At 41.3% G+C, this 22989-nt stretch overlaps 1 protein-coding gene across 9 annotated transcripts in view; it reads right to left on the bottom strand.

Moving 5' to 3' along the window:
* Positions 1–22989, bottom strand: part of FLT3LG (fms related receptor tyrosine kinase 3 ligand) — a 112661-nt gene that overhangs the window by 5332 nt on the left and 84340 nt on the right. For 2 of the 9 annotated variants that reach the window (XM_073656458.1, XM_073656466.1), the window contains exons 2-9: positions 17034–17115; positions 16069–16173; positions 15108–15170; positions 10627–10764; positions 9156–9288; positions 5327–5449; positions 3544–3650; positions 941–974 (exon numbers count right to left, since the gene is read on the bottom strand). In XM_073656458.1, coding sequence (XP_073512559.1) covers positions 941–974; positions 3544–3650; positions 5327–5449; positions 9156–9288; positions 10627–10764; positions 15108–15170; positions 16069–16173; positions 17034–17115 — 785 coding nt within the window. The remainder of the gene's footprint in view (positions 1–940; positions 975–3543; positions 3651–5326; positions 5450–9155; positions 9289–10626; positions 10765–15107; positions 15171–16068; positions 16174–17033; positions 17116–22989) is intronic. The other 7 variants (XM_073656459.1, XM_073656460.1, XM_073656461.1 and 4 more) reach the window with 7 other exon arrangements.

Raw genomic sequence — 22989 nt, 5'->3', positions numbered from 1 at the left:
GGCAGTAACGTCATACACTGTCTGTAACTTGCAAGATGAAGTCATTTGCTGGCTTCTGCATCGGCTCTAGGTGAGAATGCTGCACGTCGTGGGAGTGGGGGAAGGTAAGAAGAATAGTTCATTTTTTTTTCTTACATTTGCTGCAGAAGAGCCGCAGAACAGGGAAATTATTACTGGAAGGGCCCTAGAATAGAGGATACTATACTAGGATGGGGGACATTATACCAGGAAGGTGGCAAGGAGGGAGGACATTATACCAAGAAAGGGAGACATTATTCCAGGAAGGGGACCAGGGTGGTGGACATTATCCAAGAAAGGATCCCTGGATGGGGTACATTATACCAGGAAGTGGCCAGGATGGAGGACATTTTATCAGGAAGAAGCCTAGGGTAGGGGGAAATTATTACTAAAAAGGGGGATAGGATGGAGAACATTATCACAGTTAGGGGTATAGAATAGAGGACATTATTACAGGAAGTGGTCCAGGATGGGGGACATTATTTAAGGAAGGGGAAAGGATTGGGGACATTATTATAGGACAGGGGGCATTATCACATGGGGGGGCAAAACACGTATATGTCTTCATAGGATCTGAAATGCTATAAGGGCCCATACATCAGATGAAGAAGCAGGTGGGAGCCCATGTCCAAATTTTGCTTCGAGACCCATCAAACTCTAGTTACTCTACTTTGGCAGAACATAATAATGTACATTGGATTCGCAACTAATAAATATAATGCAAATTTAATTTCCTGGCCAAAATTGATTGAACTGTTGAATTTTAGAATATTTGCTCATTACTACTAAACAGTACAAAACTTTATAAGTTTCCATGAGTGTCTGAATTGGACAGCTCCAAACTCATACACTAATTTCTCAACTAAAGTAACAGTGCAGTCCTGGGTTAATGTGAATTGTAGCCAACATTTTGAGTAATTACCTTGACTTCGACTTTTCCCATATGCTAATAATACCTATTAAAATCAGAGGACCAACATCAGTATATTTTATTAGATTTGATCCAGATGTATAGTAAGTGCTCAATACTAAGCAGCAAAAGAAAACTTTAAAATGGTGCGAATTTGCAGAATAAAGATATGCTCCGAGTCATCTGTATCTATGTAATTTTACTTCGCATTATTAACCAACTTATCTTAGTAAAGAGATTTTCCAAATCGTAGATATAACTGTACAGTACACAGGATCATGGACACATTGCTGCCCTGCATACATATACTACTGTAATTTATTTTTGACTGGTGAGAGTTCCAACGAACAATGAGAAGTCCAACCTTTGCACTAAAGAGGTAGCCACACACATATGGTTACTAGAGATGAGCGAATTGATCCCACAGGATCAAGTTTGAGTCAGATATCCTGAAATTTTTGGTTCAACACAAATTAAAGAACTTTAAGATTTGGTTTGCAAAAAAAAAAAAATTGTCAGCCACCATTTCCCAGAGTACTGAAGCATCAGAGAGCAGACAAATGTCTTTTTTAGTGCAGACTTTCCCATAATGTCTTGCAGCTAAAGCATCTAGCGGATGATCACACCGTGTACAGTGGTGGTCAGCACCAGATCCATCACAGATCAACAGTTTCCAGTGGAGCACAGTTTATACAGCAGAGTTGTTTTCCCATCTCCAGAGTCACTGGATAAGTCTCTTCTGTAGAGTGTAAGCTCTTATGGCTAGACGGGTACTATCTCTCTCTCCTGTACAGTGTAAGCTCTTATGGTCAGCAGGGTTCTCTCTCTCTCTTTTTCTATCTCCTGTAGAGTGTAAGTCTTTAAGATCAGCGGTGTAATATCTATCTATCTCTCTCTGCCTCCTGTAGAGTGTAAGCTCTTAAGGTAAGCGGGGTCCTCTCTATCTCAGTATCCTGTAGAGTGTAAGTCCTTAAGGTGAGCAGGGTCCTCTCTATCTCAGTATCCTGTAGAGTGTAAGTCCTTAAGGTGAGCGGGGTCCTCTCTATCTCAGTATCCTGTAGATTGTAAGTCCTTAAGGTCAGCTTGGTCCTCTCTCTCTCTTTCAGTCTCTTGTTGAGTGTAAGTTCCTAAGGTCAGTGATGTCCTCTCTATCCCTATCTCAGGCTCCTGTTGAGTGTAAGTCCTTAAGGTCAGCAGGGTCCTCTCTATCTCTCTCTCAGTCTCCTGTAGAGTGTAAGTCCTTAAGATTAGCGGGATCCTCTCTTTCTCTCTCAGTCTCCTGTAGAGTCTAAGTCGTTAAGGTCAGGGGGGTGCTCTCTATCTGTCTCTCTCAGTCTCCTGTAGAGTGTAAGTCCTTAAGGTCAGTGGGGTCCTCTCGATCTCTCTCAGTCTCCTGTAGAATACAAGTCCTTAAGGTCACCGGGGTCCTCTATCTCTCTCTCTCAGTCTACTATAGATTGTAAGCTCTTATAATCAGAGGGATCCTCTCTCCCTCTACTGTAGAGTGTAAGCTCTTATAATCAGAGGGGTCCTGTCTCTCACTCCTGTAGAGTGTAAGCTCTTATGGTCAGAGGGGTCCTGTCTCTCAATTCTGTAGAGTGTATGCTTTTATGGTCAGAGGGATCCTGTCTCTCAATTCTGTAGAGTGTAAGCTTTCATGGTCAGCGGGATCCTCTCGATCTCTCTCAGTCTCCTGTAAAATACAAGTCTTTAAGGTCACCGGGGTCCTCTCTATCTCTCTCTCTTAGTCTCCTATAGAGTGTAAGCTCTTATAATCAGAGGGGTCCTGACTCTCACTCTCCTGTAGAGTGTAAGCTCTTATGGTCAGAGGGGTCCTGTCTCTCACTGCTGTAGAGTATAATCTCTTATGGTCAGCGGGATCCTGTCTCTCACTCCTGTATAGTGTGAGCTTTTATGGTCAGCAGGGTCCTGTCTCCCCCTCTCTCTCTCTTCTCCCCATGTGTATTTTGCTAGCAATTACCAGTTTTCCAGTATTAAGTGTCGCACAAATTATTTGCCGCAAACCAAATTTTGGAGAAAAATGTTGCACATTCTAATTTTAAAAGATCCACTCATCTTTAATGATGTCTTTCCATTCTACTGAAAAATCAGTGTTTGAATTGATGCGCAAATGAGGCTCAGAGTCGCCTCCTCCTACATGACTGATGGCTCCTTTCCCTGAAGTCACAAGGCATAGAGGTTGTCAGTAAAGCAGGAAAAGGCGGCGCTGGGTGGGGAATAGAGCTGGAGTGACAGAGGCTTCAGATCTACATATAGCTCTTCAGCCTCATTTACATATCAATTCAAACACTGATTTCTCAATAACAGAAGAAAGGACTGGCCATGTAAAGGTATTGATGGACTTGTCTTTAAAATAATTACATGCACATATAAATAGTTTAGGGTGATATCCTGAAAACAGATTCCCTTTAAGAAATTAGACAGTAAAAGTTTATCTGTAAAGGGGGATTACATGTCAGAGGTGAGGGTGCCGGATGTCGGATCCGCACCGATGGGATATTAATGATCTATGCAGATGTTAGGTCATCAATATCAAAATGGTGGAAAACGCCTTTAAGTAAGGAATATGATTCAATTTAACTCTGTGTGCTCACCATAATACCTACTACAAACAATATGACGAATACGCTGAGAAACAAACAATATCGATGTCTTGCACCGGACTGTTTCGCTGAGTCAATGATATGATCTGATGAACTACCTAGAAAAAAAAAGTACAAAATGACCAAAGTTTGCAGTATATTAGCAAAATTTACTTTTTTTTAATGTATTGCTTTACAATCAGATGCATTCCATTCTACACAATAAAAGTTAAGAGACGGGGATCAGGATAAATGCATCTTTATAAGCATTGCATATAAAGGCCCTGATTTATCATTTGAGGGTTTTTTTTAAGTCTCTTTTTTGTCTTGAAATAGTCACTGATGTTTATTGCGCCAAATTCATCAAAATGGCGCACGCAGTTCATGAATTTGGCACAAAGTAATAAACTATTCCTTAGCCATTTTTGAGCAAAATGTTGCGTCTTTTTCAAAATGACTCAAATGATGCAATTTTTAAAATACATAAAACCACTCAAAGGTAGGGGTGAGAGGGGAGCTGGAGTGGAGTTGCACAAAATGTTGTGACTTTTTAAAAAGTTGCAATTGAGGAATCAGCCAAAAACATCTGGAATTGTTAAACTCGGCCCACAAAGCGGGAAAAAAAACAGGCAAACATACATAAAATCAACTTTAAAAATGTCATAAATGGAATAATGATTTAAAAAAGCGCAAAGCACATAAAACTAAACAAAAAAAAAAACCTGGCGCAAAGGCAATGATTAACTGGAGCCAAAGTGTACATATATTTAGGTGGAATTTACAAATCAGATTCATTATTCCTTCAGTTGAATCAGATACATACTGAGGAAGTGAGCACTACTGCTCTCTCATTTCCTCAGAATGTATTTGATTTGTTGAAAGGCAGGGAGAGTGCAGCAACAGGGATCGCGTGACATAATAATGTCACACGAGCCCCGGGAGAGCGATTGCAGACAGTGCTGGAACGGAGTTGGCACAGAGGTGAGTATAAGTGTTATTATTTTACAAACATAAGGCTTGAAAAGGATGTTGTCCGAGTAGTGGACAACCCCTTTAAGATGGGGAACAAAGCTTATTAACATTCAAATTGCCTACAATTCAGGGTTTTATTGTACTTCTAGAAGTAAATTTGTTAAAAGTACACACGCACAAAAACAAAACATCAAACATATGTAAACCAGCTTTTGGATGACCCAAGATTTCATTTGTTTATCTGTTTGCCCCAGAAAGAAGCCAAGCCCAAAAAATCAAGGGTTGGGTAGAAGTTTCTGTGCCATGTGTCTGATATTTTTATATGTTTTTAAAGGGAATATGTCAACAAGTTTTGCTATGTAATCTGAGAGCAGCATGAAGTGGGGGCAAAGACCCGGATTCCAGCGATGTGTCACTTACTAGGGTGTGTTTTGCTATTTCAATACAATCAGTGTTTTATGAGCAGGAGATTATCAGTACAGGACTAGATGTCTTGCGCCTCCTAGTCCAACCACAAACCCAGCACTTATTGGCAAACATAAAATAACATCAATGAGTACAACCAAATTCATACAAGGTGTGACAGATATCATTGGGTCTACAGGCTGCGGGGACCAAAAGAGATACAGGACCATTGTTTTTTATGTCATTAAAACTTTACAGTTGACTCCTTCGTGTATGACACTATGATCTATCTTTCAGATGCTCGAGTAATAATAAGGTTCTATCCATATCCTAGCTATGAGTCTATATATATTTTTTTCAATTTGTGTTATTTTTTTGCATTAGACAATCAGCTACACCCAAAAAGTATGGACCATACCATTAATATTTAATGTAGGTGTTGTGTGTTCTTCACGTAACACATATATAGTAGAATCTTGCAGACCATGGTTAGGTCCTCTTGATTCAATAGTACTTTTCATTGTAATGACTTGCTCATCTGCTGGAAAAAAAATTATGTACATTGCCATATTGTATATGCAATCACACATCCTTAGAGTATATAAAGTAAAATACCCCACTGGTGTCAATGGTCACCATTTTAGCTTTACTATATCAAATATGTCCTAGATATTTGTTGAGGGGCGCCTCATGGGATTTTATCATATGGCATAGATCAAACCATCATGGGTCTTTAAATAGTAACTAGTGATGAGCAAGTATGTTCTGTTAACTCTTTCGGCGAGCATGCTCGGGTGCTCGGCGAGTATCTTCAGCGTGCTCGGGTGTTATGTTTGAGTCACTCCGTGCTCATGATTTGCGACTGTTTAATAGCTTTAATACATGTGAGGAATGCCTAAGAAACAGGCATTCCTCACATGTATTAAAGCTGTCAAACAGTCGCTAATCATGAGCACGGAGTGACTCAAACATAACACCTGAGCACGCCGAAGATACGCGGAAAACACCTGAGCATGCTCGTAAATCTCGAGTAATAAGCATGCTCGCTCATCACTAATAGTAACGTACAACACATGTGGGATCCCAAGTATTGCACATCTGATGATGTCCCGTTCCAGTCACATGACTGCAGCAGCCAATCAAAAGTCTCAGTGGTCAGGTGACCCAAGAACAGCACATCATTGGTTCCTGTCCAAACAGAGACCACCAGAGCATTATCCAATGGAGTCGCCAGCTTTAGAACCAGTGAGAATTGCTTCTTTTACTATTTTAAAATAATCCCAACTTTTTAGGAAGATTTCTTTCTATGTTGGACACCCCCTTTAAGCCTTCAGTAGAGGCAACCATTCTAATGCTTCATTTGCATTTTAAATAAAAAAAAAGTTACCCAAATTTGTAATTAAACTTAGATAAAAATACTGTATCGTTTTGTGTTTGCAGCCCTCGTGCTGTCTGTTACGTCTTTATGGCTACAAACAAATCTTATAGTTATATATTACTTTATTTATCATAGAGATTAATATTAATAAAATTAAGTTTAATAAAAACTATTTAAATTAAGATTAATAAAAGAATATTCCCATCTTTATAGATGGATATTGTTAGAAAAAGCTTGTAAAAACAACGACTTTTGCAATTTGTAACTTAACAAAATTTACAGCCGTTTTTGACATATTAAATGTTCCTTTGTTTACATCTCGCTGTATAGTAGAATGACCACTGCTGCTTTTTAGGTTGTAAGTACTGCGATGAAGCTGGCCGGGATTAGGAGGTAACAGCGAGCTCCAGCAATCTTGGCCAGCTTCGGTGCAGTGCTTACAAGCTCAACAAAAATGAGCTTGTAAACACTGCACATGTTCTTCTGTCTAGCAGAGATGGTCAGTGTCCAAGGCAACCAGCTGTAAACAAAAGAAAAGTGTTACTATCTCAGGAATTTCTGAAAATTTTAACAAACAGTAAATTGCCACTAGATGAATGTTCGGTATCCCAGCCGATGTTTCAACAAGTTGCTCAATCTTTTGTGATGGATGACAGAAGAACAATGTGCCACTATACATTTTTGTTTGAATAGGAAATGGTTGTTATGAAGGGGTCCCACCCAAAAAGAAAATTCATTTATAAGAAATAGCATAAATTTTGTAACTTCATTCTCAAAATAATCTCTGTTCATACCTAATTTTTCCATTAAAAAAGTGCTCACGGGAATTTCTCCTCGAAATCCCAGTTGACTCCTTGACTTCATCAATGGTCTAATGTCGATCTTCCAGAATGACTGGACAATTTTTGTCACATTTTCAATAAAAAATTTGGTAAAATAGGCAAAAGATTGTACAACTCATCGGAAAAAAAATCACTGCAGCCAAACATGACCTTCCATACAATGGTTTGGCATATTGACTAAGAAGGGTTCTGCGAACATTCACCTAACAGCAGAAGCCTGTACTACAAGCGCACTACAGAAGACGATTCCTCTACTACAATCACCCTACAGAAGACGATTCCTGTACTTCAAGCGCCGTACAGAAGATGATTCCTGTACTACAAGCGCCCTACAGAAGACGATTCCTGTACTTCAAGAGCTCTACAGAAGACGATTCCTGTATGTCAAGCGCCCTACAGAAGACGATTCCTGTACTTCAAGAGCCCTACAGAAGACAATTCCTGTACTACAAGCGCCCTACAGAAGACGATTCCTGTACTTCAAGAGCCCTACAGAAGACAATTCCTGTACTACAAGCGCCCTACAGAAGATGATTCCTGTACTTCAAGCGCCCTACAGAAGACGAGTCCTGTACGTCAAGCGCCCTACAGAAGACGATTCCTGTACTTCAAGCGCCCTACAGAAGACAATTCCTCTACTACAATCACCCTACAGAAGACGATTCCTGTACTTCAAGCGCCAAACAGAAGACGATTCCTGTACTTCAAGCGCCCAACGGAAGACGATTCCTGTACTACAAGCGCACTACAGAAGACGATTCCTGTACTTCAAGAGCCCTACAGAAGACAATTCCTGTACTACAAGCGCCCTACAGAAGATGATTCCTGTACTTCAAGCGCCCTACAGAAGACGAGTCCTGTACGTCAAGCGCCCTACAGAAGACGATTCCTGTACTTCAAGCGCCCTACAGAAGACAATTCCTCTACTACAATCACCCTACAGAAGACGATTCCTGTACTTCAAGCGCCAAACAGAAGACGATTCCTGTACTACAATTGCCCTACAGGAGACGATTCCTGTACTACAAGCGGCCTACAGAAGATGATTCCTGTACTACCAGCGGCCTACAGAAGACGATTCCTGTACTTCAAGCGCCCTACAGAAGACGATTCCTCTACTACAATCGCCCTACAGAAGACGATTCCTGTACTACAAGCGCCCTACAGAAGACGATTCCTGTACTACAAGCGGCCTACAGAAGATGATTCCTGTACTACCAGCGGCCTACAGAAGACGATTCCTGTACTTCAAGCGCCCTACAGAAGACGATTCCTCTACTACAATCACCCTACAGAAGACGATTCCTGTACTTCAAGCGCCTAACAGAAGACGATTCCTGTACTTCAAGCGCCCAACGGAAGACGATTCCTGTACTACAAGCGCACTACAGAAGACGATTCCTGTACTACAATCGCCCTACAGGAGACGATTCCTGTACTACAAGCGGCCTACAGAAGATGATTCCTGTACTACCAGCGGCCTACAGAAGACGATTCCTGTACTTCAAGCGCCCTACAGAAGTCGATTCCTCTACTACAATCGCCCTACAGAAGACGATTCCTGTACTACAAGCGCCCTACAGAAGACGATTCCTGTACTTCAAGCATCCTACAGAAGACAATTCCTGTACGTCAAGCGCCCTACAGAAGACGATTCCTGTACTACAAGCGCCCTACAGAAGATGATTCCTGTACTACAAGCGCCCTACAGAAGACAATTCCTGTACTACAAGCGCCCTACAGAAGACGATTCCTGTACTACAAGCGCCCTACAGAAGACGATTCCTCTACTACAATCGCCCTACAGAAGACGATTCCTCTACTACAATCGCCCTACAGAAGACGATTCCTGTACTACAAGCGTCCTACAGAAGACGATTCCTGTACTACAATTACCCTACAGAAGACGATTCCTGCACTACAAGCGCCCTACAGAAGACGATTCCCCCTCATTGGATGTTTGGAGTGGATCCTCAACATAAAACAAATGGATATGCCCAAACGTGGCCATGATTGTGATCACTTACCTGTTTCGCACTTCACAGGCAAGCAATGAATAAAGCTGCTTTTGATATATGGTTTAAGAGCAGCGAGAGACTCATTTAGATTCTGTAAAACGGTGTACATGTTAACCTTTTTTTTAGGACATGATGATGGAATCTGAAAAAAGAATTTTACGTCAATCAATTTTCAATAAGTCATTGTAAGGCCACGGCGAGTTTTTGGTGAGTTTTTTACACTGCGTATTTTTGAAAAAATGCAAGTAACCTATTTTAATGACTGGGTGCAAAAATTTTGCCGAAAATCTGCAACATCAAAACTTCATCGTGGGAACGTAGTCTAATTATCCCTTCAAGGCTGTTTACTAGCCAACGTATAAAATTCAGATTTTATAAAAACTGATCACAATGTAATATTTGATATCAATCAAAATGAATGGTTTAAATCAAAAAATCATAAAAAAAAATTGTGTAAACTAAAGCTGCCCACACGTATAAAAGTTAACTATTGTTTGGAAATTATACGTTAATGATCATTCGTGACAAACTTCTGTCAGACAAAAATGTGATCAGTCAAGTTGAATTTTTCTTTTTTTTTGGTGCTGTCAACTGAAACTACAAATATATGGAATAAGTGGCCAAATGCATTGATCATTTTCCACTTTGCACAAGACTATTCTGTGTACTTTAGTTTAAATCTTTAACGAGGTTTCCAAAAACTTTGCATAACTGAATAGTACAAGCAAATGTAAGAAATTCTGTAATATTTTGTATCTGAGAAATTTGCTTCTTTCTCCACTTATAAGCCACTTTCCACTTAACCTCCACCATGACTCTTGAAATCATCATCCACTCTGAAAACAAAGCTGAACTTAGTCTTGGTGAAAGAAAAACAGTCTGCAAGCATAGTGAGGCGTTAGAAAGTGAAAACCTATTATATTCTATGCAGAGAAGGGGTGATGAGCACTCAGCACGGAGACAGATCAGTAAGACAGAGGCAAATTGAGCTGCAGCTTCTAGAAATTTTACTTAAGTGCTGGATTCACAGCCACATAGCTCAGTACTGATTTACAATGGCTTACATTCTCCTGCTGCTTCTGTCTGTTTGCTACAGAGCAGGAATCTATTTCTATGTCCATCCTAGCAGCTAATATCCACCCAATAGCTCAGAGAAAACTGAAAATTAGAGATAGAGCTTTCGGAGATAAAAAATGCAGGATGCAAGCCAGAGTGGAGGTCACTTTAAAGGATATGTATCATTATGAAATAACATATTATTTGAATCTAGTTTTCTATATAAACATATTTACCCAAACATTTATACTGGAGTTTTTTATTTATTTTTTTTCTTCATATGTGACTATCCACACACAAAAAAGCCTTGAAATATTCTTGTTTTCAAGTCAAGCTGAAATTAAATGGCATGCATTCCCATGTGAGAAGGAATAGTGAGCTGGCGTTCCCTATTGTGACCGTCCCAGCAAATATACACACGTACCTTAAATGAACATTGCCGAGTGAAGTGAATTTCTTTTTGTAAGTTTATAATTGGTTTGTTCAAGATATGTCTTCGGGGTATCTGTACCAGCACGGAATTGCTTAAAAATAATCTCAATAAGTGGTGGCAGTTTTGGTCCTAAAAAAAAGACAAGAAATGTAAAAGTTTTATTAAAGTTTTACCACTATAAAAATAACCTCATAATGTAGTATCAGTAACAAAAGCTGAAGGATATTTATCTGCATTATCATTAACATATGGAACATTTTTGGATGATCTGTCACATTCATCAGAATGGGGTTTTGCAGAAAGCTGTATATATGCTGCAGAAATCTCATTCATATATTAATGATTTCCGGTTGCAGATTTGAAGAAATTCCCAAAAAGAAAACCAGTCACTGCTTCCAAGCTCCCTATCTTAGGGCTATACAAGTTAATAACACACACACAGTCTATGGACATAAGTAATAGCACCTTTGCTCGCTCTCTGCTTCCATTCTGCACCTTTGCTCGCTCTCTGCTCCCATTCTGTACTTTTTCTCGCTCCCTGCTCCCATTCTGCACCTTTGCTCTCTCCCTGCTCGCTCCATTTTCCCATTCTGCATCTTTTCTCACTCTCTGCTCTCATTCTGCAACTTTTCTCCCTCCCTTCTCCCATTCTGCACATTTGCTCACTCCCTGCTCCCATTCTGCACCTTTGCTCACTTCCTGATCCCATTCTGCACCTTTGCTCTCTCCCTTTTCCCATTCTGCATCTTTTCTCACTCTCTGCTCTCATTCTGCAACTTTGCTCACTCTCTGCTCCCATTATGCACCTTTGCTTGCTCTCATTCTGCAACTTTGCTCGCTCCCTACTCCCATTCTGCACCTTTGCTCACTTCCTGCTCCCATTCTGCACCTTTGCTCTCTCCCTGCTCCCATTCTGCACCTTTGCTTGCTCCCTGCTACCATTCTGCACCTTTGCTCCTTCCCTGCTCCCATTCTTCACCTTTGCTCTCTCCCTGCTCCCATTCTTCACCTTTGCTCTCTCCCTGTTCCCATTCTGCACCTTTGCTTGCTCCCTGCTCCAATTCTGCACCTTTGCGTGCTCCCATTTTGCACCTTTGCTCGCTCCCTATTCCCATTCTGCACCTTTACTCACTCCCTAGTTCCATTCTGCACCTTTGCTTGCTCCCTACTACCATTCTGCACCTTTGCTCACTCCCTGCTACTATTCTGCACCTTTGCTCCTTCCCTGCTCCCATTCTGCACTTTTGTTCGCTCCCTGCTCCCATTCTGCACCTTTGCTCGCTCCCTACTCCCATTCTGCACCTTTGCTCGCTCCCTGCTCCCATTCTGCACCTTTGCTCGCTCCCTGCTCCCATTTTGCCCCTTTGCTTGCTTCCTGCTCCCATTCTGCACCTTTGCTCGCTCCCTGCTCCCATTCTGCACCTTTGCATGCACAGCGCACGGCCATGTCTGGTAAAGTGACGGATCAAACAGTGCCAGCGGTCCGGCACAGATGCTGGGGCAGCGGCCAGGACCCGGACGGCGAGTGGGCCCCCCTAATGGTCCAGGGCCCCGGCTCTTGCCCGGGTGCTGACGCTGGCCCTGTTCAGCATCATAACAGAACTGGTTATCTTCTTAAAGTCCACTTAGAGACTGACTGTGGCAGAACACGTGCTACGATTGCAGAAAAATTTGAGTGACTGAAGAAGAGTTTGCAGGAGAAGGAGTTACTAAAAATTACTGAGTGTACTTAAGAGGGTTTTAAACTGTGTTTTAAACACCATTTTACAAGAGACTTGGGCATTCTATTTTTTGGAAATGTGATTTACATTACATGCCAAGTTACTAAGAAGGCTGGAGGAGCCCATACCCACACAACCTGAAGATTCAAAGCCAAGGAGTGGCAACCCTGTGGAATAGAGAGCGGGCCGTGTGTGAGCAATACAAGGTGAAACACTACAAGGCCACCGGTGTTGGAGTGATGGTGTGCCAAAACGAGCACTGAGAGGAATGACCACTGAGAGTAAGAGAGAGAAACTGTTACATCGACATCTTATATATAAGTCAACCAATGTTTAGGGCTGCACCTCCTGTTGGAGTCAGCAAACACCAGAAAATGGGGAAAAAAATAATTCTCACTAACTAAAATGTTCCTGGTGGTCTTGGAAAATTGCTCTTTATTTTTGTCTTTAACTGTTTTTTATAACTGTTCAGCAACTAAAATTGCCAACTTTTAAAAGAGTAGAATGATTTGTCTAAAAATGCACCAAAATGAAAACTGCTCCTGGAACATTACTCCAGGCAGGGACTGGAGTGAGATGCACAAAAAAAGTTACACTTGATAAAAGTCACATTTTATTAATCTGTCTAAAATAACTGGATAAGCAAAGTTGTCAAGGAAAAATAATAAGACTCAAAAAGAAAGACAACGTAAAATACGGCACAAGACTCATAGACAATAAGGAGCAAATATGAAAGCCACTAATAAAGAGCAAATGACTCCCGAAAACTGGAGGAAAAACAATGATAAAACAGGGCCTTAAAGTTAAATATTTTTATTGGAGTGCTATTTTAAAGTGAACCTATGAGGCGATTCATGGGGGCAGCATGATTGCCGCCAGGTATATTACTCTAAAGATCTGGCGGGGACCATAGCGTAAGACGGGACTAGTCCGGCATCGCTCACGGCCAGTTTTCACCAGCACTGCTGCAGATGATTGACAGGTCTCTCTTATGTGTGCACAAAGGTAAAAATACATAAATCCTAAGAATAGGTCATCAATGCTAAAGTTGTGGACAACCTCTAAGCTTCATAAGCCATTTTACATGATTTTTGCTCCATCCTCCTCCAATTCATTTAACACTTCCCATACACTAGAAAAATGAACAAACTGCAGCTTATTTGAGTAATTTAAAGGGAACCTGTCATTAGGTATTTGCCATTTAATCTGACAGCAATATGGGGAAGAAACTCTGATTCCAACAATGTATCACTTACTGGGCTGCTTTCTGTAGTTTTGATGAAATCACACTTTTATCAGCAGGAAATTATCACTAGAGGACTAATAAATCTGCTGTCATGTAGTCCTTCATGTTCAAGAGCTCTGTATAACTCTTTCACCACCACAGATTGTCAGCTTTCTGCCTATGCACAGTGCACACAGAAAGCAGCCAATCAGTGGGTAGGTTTATACAGAACTCAGCATTCAGAGAACTGGTAGATCTGCAGCAGATAAAAAAGTGATTTTATCAAAACTACAGCAAGCAGCCCAGTAAGGGATATATCACTGGAATCAGGGTCTCTGCCCCTACATCATGCTGCTCTTACATGTGGTAGCAAAAATCTCTTTAATGACATAGCTACGCCCTTGATCCTCATCCTACAACCTAGATGAACTTTGCCTGTTAGATTAGCCTTTTCCTGAATTCCAAGTCTGCAACTGTATGGACGTCTGAATGGTAATATGCTCCTCCTCCTGCGAGCTGGATAAATATTTCTACAGCCATCTTATCTTCCCGTCTAAAGTTATTGGCACTCGAATCAGCAACAGAGATTTATGTTTCAGTCTGATGTTTGCCTTGCTAATCAGGGCTGGTTACAGGTACACTTTATGCATTAGTCTCCACTCCTTGAGCATCCAGGAAATGCACACTTACTAACCAGAAGCTATATAGTAAGGCAGAGCACCTTATAAGCTCTTTGCCAGATTACTAAAGACAAGATCAGGAGGTTCTCATCCTGTTGGTCTTCCTTGACTTTGGACTATAAGACGCAGATACTTTTTAGCAAGATATTTTCTTGCTTAAAAGTGTGTCTTTGCAGTTTGAAAAATATGGTAAAATGCAAATGTACTGTCCAATTAAACTGTGTGGGGATAATGAAAATTAAAGTAAAATATTTGAAGCTGTATCCCAGTTTATGGACTGTGTTAAAAGGGACCACTGTCTGTAAAGATATGCTTATAAGTTGGGTATGCGCTGCAAAATTTGTTGCGGAAAGTTCTGCAGTTGATGTTTTCATTAGAAACAATCCCGTCCAGATGATTGGGACCAATTTTCAGTTGCAAAAAGGTTCTGTAATGGAATTTGCACTGTGGAAATTAACCCATGTTACAAACATGCACTGTGGGTGGTCAGGGATGATTCTGGAAAAGGGTAGTAAATCCCCCCCCTCCCTGATTGTATCCTATTACAAATGGCTGGCATAATCTTGCAAAATAATTCCTAGATGTGATATGCTGAGTAAGTAAAGCCAAGACTTGTCAACCAGTTTGGTGTGAGACTTGATCACCATCCCTCAACAGATAGTGAACACTGTCCAACTGTCCAAGACTCGGACCGTCAAGTGGGAAGGTAACATTACACTTGGTGGGCAGCACAAGGCACTGGGCTCAGTGATTGGCTGCAGCGTTGCCGATGTCCTGTCCTATAGTCTAATTCACTGACTACCTGCAACAGGAAAACTGCGGTGGTAAAACGTTAACTGACTGTACCTCTTTCTCTTCCGAAATTATTCTTGGAAAATCCACTTCATAGTTGCCTGGTAAATAATCTGCCTTAAAAAAGAAAATACAAAATAAATTATTGATCTTTTCTATTCTAGTAGGCATGTGAAAATATATTTCTAACAAAATCTGTCTTATAAGGGGGTCCGAAATGGCAAAAAAATTGAATATATGCTATGGTTTTAAAAAATGGGGACAATTTTAGGGATGCCAGAGTAGTTTTTTGGTATCGAAGAAATATATAATTGTGTAAAAGGAAGCTCAGGTCGATGTGACCATGGAGGACACAGGCAGTTGGGAGCCCCGATGTAGGAACAATATTTGGGCCCTTTGCCGTCCGATAACTCATCATAATGCACAATTCCACCTGCTTTGGAGATGTATGTGGCCCCCTTACTTCTTCATGTTTATCTAATTAAAGCCGTACACCCTATTCATCAGTATTTTAGACCAAATATGGTATCCTATGTTAAAATAATCTCAATGTTTCCACAAAAAATTAGATGGTTGATCCGTATGGGATCCAATTTTTTTGCACACCCATCTGAATAGGTGAGTTCAATCCGATATGGAAGCGAATAGTCCATGCTGCAATTTTTTTCACTCGTCGTCTGAACAGCCCTATGAATAACATTTGTCTGAGTGACGTCAGTTTTTTACTAGGACAGCAAATAGGGTTCTGTGAATATTAGCGACAGGATAAAGTGACATTTTATTCCAAAAAGGTGCAAATAAAACAAAAGAGAAAAAAAAAACACACTGAGCCATGTTGATGATTTTGGTGCAAAATTTGCCTGTGCGAAAGACAACATAAAAAATTACTTAAAAAAATGCAAATGAAGAATCAGGACCAACTTTTGCAAGCAACCCCTGCATTGCCCAGTTGAAAAAAAAAAAAAGAAAAAATTACCAAAAAGACCAAACTATTAATGGTGCAAAAAGAACTCACCAGTTCTTCAGTTTTCATCATATACTCATCCGATATGGGATCGTTTTCAAAGATACAGCTGTTGCCAATTCCCAAACAAATAACCAGCCAGAAAAATACAATATCCTACAAGAAACAGCAAGAAAAAGAATTTAAGGCGATACAACTCTTCATATCTTACCTTCGAAGGGAATGTGTACACAGCGGCTTTTTCAGGTGTTTCCGCTCTGCAACTCACCTGAAAAAGCGCTAGCGAAACACTAAAGAGAATGAACATATGCACTGCTATTTAAAAATGACTCGCTACTCAAATGTTTTAATCATCTTTTAACCTCTTCACGTTTGTAAAGACGTGAAATTATTAGCAGAAGTAACTAGTTGATACATTCGAGCCAAACAAAAATAAAGCCGGCGGCTATAAAAAAGGACCGAAGAGACGCTAAAGAAGATGCTTCATCTAAAACATTGTCTGTCTTCTCCTGAAGTGTCTTCCTGTAGCGAAACTTGCTGGGTACTCCATGTCTAAAAGAGGTCATGTGCCCATACCCTGAAAATAAAAATCCTAAAAAAATTTAAACGATAAAATCTTTATCCTTGACATTTCTACATTGTAACAAAATGTTGGACATGTCAAAAATATCATTCAACCACTGGTCTATAATAAATAATTGTGGTTCAAGATAAGCAAAGCAGCGAATCAACTAGAAGCCGGTGGTGGAGCTTGCCACAAAAACTACAGCGAAACAAGCAGAGAAACTGCCAAAGGAAAAAGACTACCAACTTTTTCTTGAAGCCTCTTCACCTAGGAGAACCTCTTAAAGATGTCGAGTGCATAAACCCTATGTAGAGCTTCCACTAAGTTTCTGTTCCAAGGACTCGAAAAACTCAGTGTGCACAAAAAAAGAGAGCTTCCTTAAGGAGTTTCCTCTTAACTTGCGATTCTGATGTATTTTGATTGTCATATGAAAAACAAAATGCATACTTGCCTTTACTCTGAAAACATGACAATTAATCATATCTTCATAGCTGAATTTTGAGGCCGGGGGTGAAAAAGGAGGCTGTGATTTCCTGGAAGAGAAAATTATTAATTAATAAAAATAATAATGAAAAAAAAAATATATATATATATATATATATATATATCTTCAAAATAATCAAATTCACATTTTTGGCTTTTGAAATTTAAAAAAATTTGTAAAATTAGGATAATTGGGAACATTACACATTGCAAGCAAGCAGACTGGAAAGGACATAAGTCACGCTGCCGACCCCCGGTGAAAAAACGGAAGAAACAGAGCTGGAAGTAATGGGTTAATCTGCGCTGCCGTGGAAAAAGAATAAAGGGATGCAAATCTGAGTTTAATTGTCAACGCGTTTCAAAGAAGTTGTAAAATTGTGAAACGCGTTGATGATTAAACTTGAATCTGCATCCCTTTATTCTTTCTCCACCGCAGCGCAGATTAACCCGTTACTTCCAGTTCTTTTTTCTTCCGTGTCTGATATTGCAGCTCAGCTTCATTCAAGTGTCACTGACCTTTTTTCTAATATACTATATTCCCTTTAAAAGTACATACATCGATAAGGGTGGTTTGTAAGAGGGGTAGCGTCCTTGGAAATTTCATTTGAACAGGTGAATTTGAATTTTGCCAGATCATGCTCATGTTTAGTGAAAAATCAAGAGAATTTTGAAACTTTTTTTTGAAAGTAGTAAAACAGAAAATGGTAAGTAAACTATATAAATTTGTTATCACTATTGTGGCACTAACGCACAGAACCAATTTACCAAGTCAATCTTAACTGCGCCGTAAGCAAAACTGAAAAAGCAATTGTGTAAATCCTAAGGATTTGTTTTTTTAAATTCCAGCCCACAGAGAATTTTTTTCTGCTTTGCAATATATTCTACATAGTATTATATAATGTCATTGCAAAATACAACTCACCGTAAAAAAAAAAACATTGTCTCCCACGGCTTTGTTAACAGAGAAAAAGAGAAAAACACAATTTGCTCTCTTTGTAAAAAGTGAAAAGCGAAAGTGAAAAAAAACTAGACTTGATCATGAAATGTGTGATCAGCTCTCTAGATAATACATAGCCCAGATATCCAATTTTTTTCAGATAAAATTTGTCCTTTGTACTCTATACGCCTTTCGCATGCCAAATGAAGTGTCCAATTTTTATCTGATTTGCAGATCATATTTGCAAGAATAAAGGATGGCATATGGCATCCCTGTAGCATCCATGTGTTACCAGACTAAGGGCTCTTTCAAACGTCCATGATCATTGGTCCGATCTCAGGGGAAATGGATGTTTCGTCCCCAGCAGTTCGCCCCCAGCAGTTCGCCCCCGGGTACATTTCTCTCCCGCACATTTCATCCCCAGCATTTGGCCCCCAGGATGTTTTGCCCCCGCACTTTTCACCCCCGCACATATCGCCCCCAGGGAGAAACGTCCGGGGGCGAAACGTGCGTGGCCGAATCTTCCTGGGAGCGAAACGATAGGGGCGAAATGTGCGAGGGCGAAATGTACCTGGGGGCGAACTGCTGGGGGCGAACTGCTGGAGGCAAATTGCTGGGGGCGAACTGCTGGGGGCGAAACTTCCTATAACCGATCTCAGATCACAATGCAAGGACTGACGGCACATCTCCTGAGCCGAGAGTGACAGCCTCATATATTTCTATGAAGCTGTCACGCTCGGTTTAGGAGATGTGCGCTCAGTCCGTGCATTGTGAACTGAGAACGCAGATCTGTGAAAGATCCCTAATAAAGGGAAGACCTCCAAAAAAATCTGTTTTTTTTCTCATACAGGAAAATAGGATACCAAATGCCATAAACAAACGCAAAAGACAAAAAACTGATGAAGATCAGTACATTTTTTCATGCTAGAAACAAGTAACATGTGAATTTGTCTTGAATATTACAGAGTTCAACGTAACAGAGACTTAACACACAGAAGTCAGTCGTGATCTGGACAAACGAGGGTATAATCGGCTCACCATTTGATGCTTAAAAAATGGAAGAGACCATAGGAAAGGTAAAGGACAATAGTAGAAAAAAATCCAACGTCTGTTAAAAAAATTCACCGTGAAATCCTGTGCTGAGCTGCTATTATCGGTCACACAAAGTCCTTACTCCTAGCCGGAAACTGTGTGAGATCCCTCCCCTCAAAAAAACTAAAGCAGATCATGTCAGCCATCTAAAAATGTACCAGTATTAATGTGGCAGCCAAAGAGCGCCATAGATAACTGGACAAATGCAAAGTGCACAAACAATAAGGTCTCTTGTAGACGTCTACGAAACTCTGTCCGAAATGTGGACTGCTTATTTGTGGGGGACTGAATGTTGGAACCCCACCAAGTTAATATTGATGACCTAAGGTTAGGTCTTCACTATCGTATTGGTGGAAAATCTCTTGGTCAAAAATGGTGAAGAATCAGTTCCTTCTATGGCCTCAAATACTCACTACTCTACAAATACAAAATATGCCCTAAAATGAGAGTTTGGAGACATCTCTTTTACACCAGATTCACACATCCATGTCCAGGTTTGGACTGTGATGCACAAACCACCCGAAGGTCTCCTAATCCAAACTCAGGTCATTAGATCCATGGCCAGTTTGCATATCGTGGTTCATACTCAACCCACAAAATACAGATTTCTGAATACGAACTGATTGACATTTCCGAAATGTTGTGAAACTATCGAGTGTCATATCATTATTGATGCCAGACAAATTATGTGTTGGTTTTGACTTTTAGCTCACGAGGAGAGGTGATAAATGTATAAATGTTGGGTGTCTGACCAATGGGACCCTAAAGCACAGGAATGGAGGTCTTAGATGTCCCACAAGAGTGTGCATGTGTAACCACTAGAGATGAGCAGCACTTCAATGGTTCGATGTAATTAGATGAGATTAAAGGTCCTCAAACAGCACAGACGCTCACTGATTAAACAGAAGGAGAAATCAAAGAAGCTAGACGAGCTCCTACTTGTGGCAACAGTATAATGTATTCACTTATGCTTTCTTCATTTTACAGAAACTGTAAATGTGAACTTCAGCTACAGAATCTCTGCATGGTCCGGCACAGCTTGTTCCAAGCATACAGCAGTACAGCTGGGGCACATTCATAAGACTATCTCAGCACAGGAACAATTTTTAAACACATCCAATTCTGTAACCTTATTATTTTTCCAGGATCAATTGATGAATTCTTAGTCAGACAATGCCTTTTAGTACTGATATAATTTCTGTAAGCATATCAGTGTATTGAGTTTGTTTCTATTACTATATTTTTAAGTACTGAGCTTGATTCTTTTGCTGAATTCTAGCAGTGAGTTTGCTTCTGCACGTCTATGTACTGAGCTTGGCTCTATTGCTGTATCTACAGTGGGTACGGAAAATATTCAGACCCCTTTAAATTTTTCACTCTTTGTTTCATTGCAGCCATTTGGTAAATTCTAAAAAGTAAAATTTTTTTCTCATTAAAGTACACTCTGCACCCCATCTTGACTGAAAAAAAACAGAAATGTAGATGTGGCGCCCCTGCGGGTCCAGTCGCCACAGAGGTACTGCATCTCAGCCAGAGGTGTGGTACCCCACTCTCAGGTAAGGAGGGAGCACTACCCGGGACCCAAACACCCACATCCAACACCACATCACTCCAGTAGGGAAGGGCGAGATTGCTCCTGAGGGAGAGCATAGTCCCTGTTCCTGTCTAGAGGAGGGAACTAGGTAGAGGAGGTGGATGGAGGAAGTAGTTTAGAGGAGCACACAAGGAAGGATTGAAGGTAGAGGGGACCACATAGAGTGACAGTTGGTAACGTGGGTCACATGACAGAGTATAAAAGGACAGGTAGAAAGATCTAGAAGGGTCCTAAGAGGAAGAGCACAGTGAGAGAGGACTGTTGAGGAGTGGGGTCCAGACAGAGTGAGGGCCCAGTAAGAGAAAGAACGAGAGGAGCGAGGGAGTTAGAGAAGGGTTCCAGAGACAGAGAAGGGATCCTAGGGGCACGGGAAGTGCGGAGTCCACCCATGTGCCCGAATTCATGCTGACTGTAGTCGGGAGAAGGGATCAGATCGAAATAGGGGACCGGCCCCAGACTAGTGGAGGACTGCAACACTCAGCTAGCAAACCGGAAGCTGCGGTATCTCTAAGTGCCATAGCCAAAATCACACACATTCGCTGAAAAGGTGGCCATATAGGACCAAGGGGACAGAGAGGAAGTCGCCCGACAAGGCCCGCGGCCACTGACTCGGGACACTGTGTGTGAGGCGCAGGGAAGGAGGGCGAGAGCCAGCGCACAGAGACGACCCAGGAACGTACACAAGAAGTGCACCCAAGTTATCCGAGAGTTGGTTGGATCACTTCCCCGGAGGACACAGGACTCGGTGGGCTGTTATAACATCGCCAGCAGTTGTAACCTGGAGCACCGTAAGAACTGTGAGTAAAAACTTGAAGACTGCACCCCGCTGTGTCCTTAACTTAATAGCTGCGTCACCTGCCTTGCACTACACCAACATCTAAAATTATCTCTTCAACTGCCCTGGGGCCTATCTCTACCCATGGAGAGCTGAACTATCTCTGATACGTCACCAACGGCCCCAGTGGATCTGAACAGCAACGGCGGCCACCTATAGCCACGTACCACGGGTGGCATCACAAAACTTTATCCCCAAAACTTTATTCCCCTCTTTTCTTTATTTATTGACCGCCCTGGGCCACGGACCGGGTCACGCCACCGTGACTACCCCAATAGAACCAACCGGTCAAGCTTCCGAGTACCCCACGGCCTCAGGGGGCGCATCATAGACATTTTTGCAAATTTATTAAAAAAAGAAAAACTGAAATATCACATGGTCATAAGTATTCAGACCCTTTGCTCAGACACTCATATTTAAGTCACATGCTGTACATTTCCTTGTGATCCTCCTTGAGATGGTTCTACTCATTCATTGGAGTCCAGCTGTGTTTAATTAAACTGATAGGATTTGATTTGGAAAGGCACACACCTGTCTATATAAGACCTCACAGCTCACAGAGCATGTCAGACCAAATGAGAATCATGAGCTCAAAGGAACTGCCCAAGGAGCTTAGAGACAGAATTGTGGCAAGGCACAGATCTGGCCAAGGTTACAAAAAAATTTCTGCATTACTCAAGGTTCCTAAGAGCACAGTGGCCTCTATAATCCTTAAATGGAAGAAGTTTGGGACCACCAGAAGTCTTCCTAGACCTGGTCATACAGCCATACTGAGCAATCGTGGGATAAGAGCCTTGATGAGAGAGGTAAAGAAGAACCCCAAGATCACTGTGGATGAGCTCCAGAGATGCAGTAGGAAGATGGGAGAAAGTTCCACAAAGTCAACTATCACTGCAGCCCTCCACCAGTCGGGCCTTTATGGCAGAGTGGCCCAATGGAAGCCTCTCCTCAGTGCAAGACATATGAAAGCCCGCATAGAGTTTGCTCAAAAACACATGAAGGACTCCCAGACTAAGAGAAATAAGATTCACTGGTCTAATGAGACGAAGATAGAACTTTTTGATGATAATTCTAAGCGGTATGTGTGTAGAAAACCAGGTACTGCTAATCACCTGCCCAATGCAATCCCAACAGTGAAACATGGTGGTGGCAGCATCATGCTATGGGGGTGTTTTTCAGCTGCAGGGACAGGACGACTGGTTGCAATTGAAGGAAACATGAATCTGGCCAAGTACAGAGATATCCTGGATGAAAACCTCTTCCAGAGTGCTCTGGATCTCAGACTTGGCCGAAAGTTCACCTTCCAACAAGACAATGACCCTAAGCACACAGCTAAAATAACAAAGGTGTGGCTCCAGAACAACTCTGTGACCATTCTTGACTGGCCCAGCCACAGAAACAGCCCTGACCTAAACCCAATTCAGCATCTCTGGAGACACCTGAAAATGGCTGTCCACCAGAAGGAA

Source organism: Phyllobates terribilis, unplaced genomic scaffold (genome assembly GCF_046119375.1).
Source record: "Phyllobates terribilis strain yellow unplaced genomic scaffold, ASM4611937v1 Scaffold_12__6_contigs__length_324123572, whole genome shotgun sequence".
NCBI lineage: Eukaryota > Metazoa > Chordata > Amphibia > Anura > Dendrobatidae > Phyllobates > Phyllobates terribilis.
This window is presented reverse-complemented; position numbering and strand designations above follow the sequence as displayed.